The sequence below is a fragment of the Primulina huaijiensis genome, chromosome 16 (genome assembly GCF_012295235.1).
Source record: "Primulina huaijiensis isolate GDHJ02 chromosome 16, ASM1229523v2, whole genome shotgun sequence".
NCBI classification, from domain to species: Eukaryota; Viridiplantae; Streptophyta; class Magnoliopsida; order Lamiales; family Gesneriaceae; genus Primulina; species Primulina huaijiensis.
Window position 1 is genome coordinate 83,318 of NC_133321.1, and position 7,777 is coordinate 91,094.

General features: G+C 33.4%; 1 protein-coding gene across 1 annotated transcript; it reads left to right on the forward strand.

Moving 5' to 3' along the window:
* The first annotated feature begins 3,940 nt into the window (after nt 1–3,940).
* On the forward strand, nt 3,941–6,772 carry LOC140961618 (pentatricopeptide repeat-containing protein At1g08070, chloroplastic). The gene has a single exon (XM_073420261.1). It carries the CDS (start codon nt 4,461–4,463, stop codon nt 6,660–6,662), a length of 2,202 nt encoding a protein of 733 aa, XP_073276362.1. The 5' UTR covers nt 3,941–4,460; the 3' UTR covers nt 6,663–6,772.
* Nucleotides 6,773–7,777: the final 1,005 nt, after the last annotated feature.

The window sequence follows — 7,777 nt, forward strand, 5'->3', positions numbered from 1 at the left end:
AATCACTATCTAATGGGTCTATTATACTATGATTAATGGGCCTAAACTTGTACCTTATATCAAACAAGCTTCTAAACCATACCCTTTTACACACAAAAAAACTCACGCCCCACCCCTAGAAAATACTAGGACTCTCCATCAGCAACAGACACGCACACACACGCGGTTTTGAGAACAATTCACGCAAGGTTTGAAGGAATTCATCAAGTTCTTCTCTCCGCTAACGTTCCTCGCATCGCAAATCTTTTTTTGTGCGTAAAATACGCAAAGGCACGTCTTAATATTTCTTCATTCATCATTCATACCATATTATATGTTTTGATACATATTTGCATGAAAACATGATACACTTCTTATATTTTTGTTTTTATGGCTATACATGAACAAAACTAGAGTTTTCATCTTTTAAAACTCTTGCTTATGATGCACAAAGGGGATGCCATGGTAGGGTTACTAGAAGAGACATTTTTCCACATGTTTAAGGGTCTATAGATGCATATGTAAGGCTGGACAAGAAGGGAAATAGGTGAAAAGAAAATGGGGATCATGAGGGAAAGGGCTCGACTTTTGGGAAAATTAGGAAGCAGGCCGTGGGCGGTGATTTCCAGGCATGGGGCTGGGCTCACGAGGGTCCTAGCATTGAGCCATGGTGGTCCACAAAAGGCTGGATGGTTAGGATAAGGAAGGCGCATGGCTAGGGCCCTTCCTAGCTGTGGCCGCGCGAATTGGGATGAACCATGCACATTCGCGTGCATGGGCTGTAGATCTGGCCTAGTAAGGTGATAAGAGGTTTGGTTAGGGTCCCAACAGGGTGAACTAGGGTTTGGTTAAGGCCTGGACGTGGTGGTTAGGGGCTAGGTTCGAAGGGTTGAGGTTTTGTCAAGTTAGGGTTTTGGGAATTTTAGCAGAATTTCCAGCAAGGTTCTAGGGTTCTAGATGGCTTGAATTGATTGTATAAGGTATGGTTAGGCGTTATTAAGCTATGGTTCAATTTTGGTAACGTTTGGTTAAGTTTCGAGTCGATTCGGGTTAAAACCGAGACGTATGATTAAGCTTTAAAACGAATTGAGAAAATAGTCGAGGAACGTAAGTTTACGTCTAAGAAATATTTATGGGTATATTTTAAGATGTTATGTTAGGTTTGGATGGATTTGGGTCGTCGTTATAAGGTCCGAGAGTAAATTGGGAAAGTTATGATTTTAGGGGCAAAAAGGTCATTTTACACCTGAAAAATGTTAGACGTCTTGACAATGTCCTGAATGCTGTAATGAATGCTAACATGTTTATTTTAAATGTTTATGTAATTTTATGATGAAACATCAATGCTAAAAGACGTGTTGCATGCTTGGTTTAAAAGAAAAATGATATACACACACACAGACACACACACACACACATATATATATATATAGATTTTTATAAGTGATGAAAATAATGAAAGATTGAAGGAGGTGACTTGATTGTGACATAAAAGGATGTCGTGAGGGAAAAGGCTCTAGATGGAGCTTGACGATCATATTTCCATCGAAATGATATGATGATATGTAAGGCTAAGGCTCAGTTGACGGGTGAGACTGTTGCGAATGTCCCCGCCGCCTGTTACCATTGTTATACATAGATGGATCTATCGGCCTACAGCTGAAAAGAAGTCACAATTAACGATCTGAATTCAATAAAAAGAAAACGTATACGTATATGATGAAAAAAAATGTTTATGATGAATGGTTTAAAGCTATGCATTTTCATAAAAAGCTATTTTTAGTAAAAGTATTTTATTGATGCATGTGATTGTATATGTACTACTTGTTATCATGATTAAAGTATGCTGAGTCAATAGACTCACTATGTGTGATTGATGCATATGAGCATGATGTTGTTGATGATGGAGGACTTGATGGTTGAAATAGCTGGACTGATGGTGCACATAACCCGATGACTTTTGCTAGTTTTTCGCATTAAGATTACCTTAAAGATTTTTATGAGTTTTGATGTTTTTGAGAGGTTTCAAGAGGATTTAAGATGTTTATGCTTTATTTTGAAAAATGCTAATTTTATGTTTGGTTTTACGATTTACGAATTTATGTTTTGAATTGTGTTTTTGGGATTCTCAAATAATTAGTTATTGAGTTTCTTTTAAATGATGCAAAAATATTTTAAAGGTATATATAAATGGCCGAAAGTTGAGAAAAAAAAAATTTAGTACATTTAAAGAAAAACGAGTTGTGGACGTTTTATTCATCCTTTGGACATTTAATGAAATTAAATTAAGAAAAAGGACCGAATTGATTTCCGTGTTAATGTGACACTATACACATTAATATTACATCAACACTGAATTGATTACATGTCAGCGTCAAATTGGAAAAATGCCCAAAATTGAAAAAAAAAAAGCAAAAAAAAAACCCTAAAACTAAATTTTGATAATATAAATTATTAAATGATAAAAAGACAAAAAGATAAGACCAAAAAAGACATTTTAACACAATGTATTTGAAATTCATATCATCGAGTTTGATTGCATCCTCTATTCATACATACATACATAATTATATATATACATGGAGAGGATTGCCTCTGATATAACTAGGAATGTTCAAAATTGGGATAAAATGGAAAAAATCGAAAATCCAAACCAAAAAAATCGAACACTGAATCGAACCGAAAACCGAATTTCATAATTCGGATATAAATATTAAAACCGAAATTTATTTGGTTCGATTTCGGATTATATATTTCAAAATCGAACCAACCGAAAAAATCGAAATGTCATTAAATTAATAATTTTATTTTTATTATATATTTTTTGATATGATATTAGTGAATGATGAATTATTTTGAATAATATTTAGTTTATTGTTATTTATATACTTCATTTAGACCTTATATTTAAATGTTTTACTAAAAAATTATGTAAAAAGATAATATATTATATTTTACAATATATTTAACTTATTAATTTAAATAATTGTATCAAAATCGAAATAATCGACCGAAATAACCGAACATTTCGGTCCGAAGCGAAGAAAAATAGTTTGGATATCGGATTATATATTTGTAAAATCGAAAACCGAAAAAACCGAAATAAAAANCCGAAATAAAAAAACGAAAATCAAACCAACCGATGAATACCTCAAGATATAACAACGTAGAGAAAGTTCATGTCACCTAAGTTAACAAGATTTCAAAGTAGAAAGGTAGAGGGTGGGTTTGAACTCTTTAATAATTTAAAATTGTTGAAATCATAAAAATTCAACTCCCTGTAAACTTCCTAGCTATATTTTATAAATTTATATATGAAACTCTTTGTAAAAATTTAACCACAATAAAATTAGACACCCGAAGTGAAGTTTTAACCAGTGTTGTAAAAGCTGGTAGGCGGTTGGCAGACGATCATCTATTGCCTAGCTATGCGATTTTTATTTTTATCTTAAATATCTAATTTTTTTTGTTCATCTTAATATTTTTTTTAATAATTCTTATTTATTGAATTCAAACTCAAAATTCATGACTTATTTTTTATCTTCATATGATACAAAATGATGGGCAAATATGTCAAATAATCTTTTTAAAAAAATTAAAGATTTAAAAATATAGTATATATTATTCTAAGTGGCCGTCGGATTTTGAACCTCCTATATGGTCGATTAACGTAACGATGCTCAGAAAAAATCAGGTAGTGAACAACCGCTTAGAGGCATCGCGCCTTTTATAACATTGGTTTACCGAGTTCGTGTGATTGTATGTGTTGATAAAGCCATCTAGAGATAAAAAATTTATGATATATATTGTTTGACTCGTAAGATAAGATGATGAGTATTGGTGAACAGAAAATTGATGAAATCGAGTTATTCAGTTTTAATTTAAAAAAAAAATCGGTTGAAACGATTATTGACATATAGATTATCATCATCCCATCAAACTCAGATATTTTCTGAACGCAGGAATACGCGAGAATAGATTATCATCATCCCATCAAACTCAGATATTTTCTGAACTCGATGAGACAGATAATTCGTAAAATGGTAATTACGTACAAATTTCCATTTCTTCATCTTCCCCTCCCTACGAAGAATGTGGACTTCTCTGATTCTCATTTTCAAGAAATTTGAGTAAAGGTTCTTGGGTTTCTTGAGAGTTCTTGTAGAAATGAGTTTTTTGTAATCTTCACAATAGAGAATATGATATATGAATTCAATTTTTGAGGAAAAATAAAATAAATAAAGGAAAGGCTTGCACGTATGGTCCTCTTGATGATTTTTACATTAGTTTATAAAACTTGCGTACAGTAGAGATTGTGTTGTATATTCTCTTAGCACAGTTATCGATTTTCCCATTGCGAAAATTAAGTTAATGTTTAAGAAAATCAAGCTTTGATTTATTTCAGACAAGTGTGGAAGTTGACATGGCCTTTCCTGGAATCATTTCACGGATATGGTGAGTGCTTTGATTTCAGACTACTTATGGCGATTGCAGTAACATCCTCTAATCTCTTCCACTTCCTCCCGACTTCCTCCGATCCACCCTATGTGCTCCTACAAACTCATCCCTCTCTTGCCCTCCTCTCCAAATGTAAGAGCATAAAATATTTGAAGCAAGTTCACTCTCAGTTTATCAAATTTGGCCTCCACAACACACAATTTGCACTGAGTAAACTAGTTGAATTTTGTGCTGTGAGCCCTTATGGTGATCTCTTTTATGCCCTCTCCATTTTCAACTCCATTCGCAATCCTAATCATGTTATATATAATATGATGATTCGCGGATACTCTTTAAGCTCTTCCCCATATTTAGCCTTACAGTATTATGTGAACATGTTACTTTTCGGCCTTCAACCCAATTCTTACACATTCCCTTTTCTTCTGAAATCTTGCACAAAGTTAAGGGTGGCATGTGCCGGGAAACAAGTTCATGGCCATGTGTTTAAACTTGGACTGGAGAATGATGTTTTTGTGCATACTTCCCTTGTCAACATGTATGCTCAGTTGGGTAACTTAAATGATGCTAGATTGGTGTTTGATAAGAGTGATTTTAGAGATGCTGTCTCTTTTACAGCATTGGTCACAGGGTATGTATTGGGGGGTCGTGTTGAGGATGCCCGTGAATTGTTCGATGCAATTCCGGTCAGAGATGTCGTGTCGTGGAACGCCATGATATCCGGATATGCTCACACTGGTCGGTTCGATGAGGCTTTGAACTTATTTCAAGAGATGAGGGAGGCGAAAGTTACTCCTGATGTCAGCACATTGTTGACCGTTCTTTCGGCCTGTGCTCATTTGGGTGCAATTGATATAGGAAACCGGGTCAGATCTTGGATTGAAGAGCATGGGCTAGGTTCAAACCTTCGCCTCACTAATGCATTGGTTGATATGTATGCAAAATGTGGAAATCTTAAAACGGCGGAGACTTTATTTGATGGTATACTAGAAAAAGATCTCGTGTCATGGAATGTTATGATTGGTGGGTACACATACACGAACAACTACAAAGATGCCTTGAGAATCTTCCGTCTGATGCAGCAGAACAATGTAGAGCCTAATGATGTGACTTTCTTGAATCTTATTCCAGCGTGTGCACAATTGGGTTCTCTCGATCTTGGCAAATGGATACATGGTTATATTGGCAAGCATTATAATGACTTCCCAAATGATTCTCTTTGGACTAGTCTCATCAACATGTATGCAAAATCTGGAAACATTGAAGCCGCCAAGCAAATTTTCGATGGCATGAAAACCAAAAGTTTAGCTTCTTGGAATGTCATGATATCAGGGCTAGCGATGCATGGGTTAGCAAGTAGTGCTTTCGATTTTTTCTCTGAAATGCGAAAAGAAGGATTCCAACCCGATGAAATCACTTTAGTCAGTTTGTTATCTGCTAGTTGCCATGCTGGTTTAGTTGATGTTGGCCGCCAATGTTTTAATTCTATGGTACAAGATTATCATATCTCCCCACAATTGCAACATTATGGATGCATGATTGATCTATTAGGACGAGCGGGATTGTTTGATGAAGCAATGGCGATGATAGAAAAAATGGAGTTCGAGCCAGATGGAGCCATATGGGGATCCTTGCTTGGTGCCTGTAAAGTTCACAAAAATCTCAAGTTGGGTGAATATGTTGCCACAAAACTTTTTGAATTGGAGCCCGATAATCCGGGAGCATACGTCCTTCTGTCAAACATATATGCTGGAGCTGGTAGATGGGATGACGTAGCAAGAATTAGAACGTTTATCAATGACAATGGAATGAAGAAAGTGCCCGGTTCCACCTCCATTGAAATAGACTCTGTAGTCCACGAATTTCTCGTAAGTGATCGATCACATCCCTCAACCCCCGAAATATATAAGATGCTTGATGAAATCGACAGGCTTTTAGTGATGGCTGGACATGTTATCGATACATCTGAGGTGAATTATGATGTTGACGAGGAGTGGAAAGAAGGTGTGCTGTGTCAACATAGCGAGAAATTGGCCATCGCTTTTGGTTTGATTAGTACAAGGCCAGGAACAACCTTAAGAATTGTGAAAAATTTAAGGGTATGTGGGAATTGCCATTCTGCTACAAAGCTTATATCTAAGATCTTTATAAGGGAGATTATTGCTAGGGATAGGAATCGTTTTCACCATTTCAAGGATGGTCATTGTTCTTGCAAGGATTATTGGTGAAACAATCTTATGTATTGATGTATTCATATTTTTAATATTTTGATGTATTATGTAAAATATGACTTTGTTGGCATTGGAAGACACAACATCAACCATTCAAAGCTCTCTAATCTTCTCTCGTGCTTGTAAACCATTTGCATGCGAAATTAATTTGAAGTTATATCAAGTTTGTGTCTGTCCTTTGAGCTTAACGTGTTTGTAAAACGTCTAACTTGGAGTCATAAAGAGTGAAGAAGATTTAGTGCAGGAGAGATTTTTTTTTTTTTTTTTTTTTTTTTTTTTTTTTTTTTTTTTNATTATATGCATCCGTATGATTTCATGTTTTTCGATTTTAGTGGAAGTATTTTGTTAGCTGAAAACCAAGTCTACAAATCTATCCATGTATATCTATAAAAGTGTGGGTGATGAATAAGGTTTTTGTATCCTGAGAAGTCAATGTATTGCTCATTTAGTTAATTGATGTATTTATTTTTTTGAACTTATTAAACACATGAGAATCGTAGTAGTATTTTAATTTTTTTAATAAAAAATTGTAGCATAAAAAACTTTTAAAATAATGTTACGTAAAAATTAAATAAATATTTGATGATAAAAATACATTAGAGAAATAATATTTTCTTGATACATAATTCTTAGAAAAAGAAACTTTGAAAATAATTTTGCGTAAAAATTATATAGATATTTGATGATACAAATACATTAGAGAAAAAAAATATTTTCTTGATACCTAATTCTTAGAAAAATATTAAAAAATATATTTTTACATTTAAAAATATATATTTATCTACTATACTTATAAAAGTGTAAAAAGAATGACAAATTTTTTTATTGTAAATTTTCTACTATCCTCTTAAATTGTGTATTGTTAAATTAATTGCATAGAAATTTTCTACACATTTTTTGAGAAATCTAATAACAATGATATATTAAAAATGAATATATATTTGATAATAAAAAATATATTTTTATCATCTATATCTATATCTATATAAAAGTGTAAATCATGAGCTCTGCTTTTCAATTGTCAAAAGTTAAAAATGATATCATTATCAATACAAATCCAGAAACTCAATAAGGATATATATGTAAATTTTAAATTGTTGTAAGAAAAAATG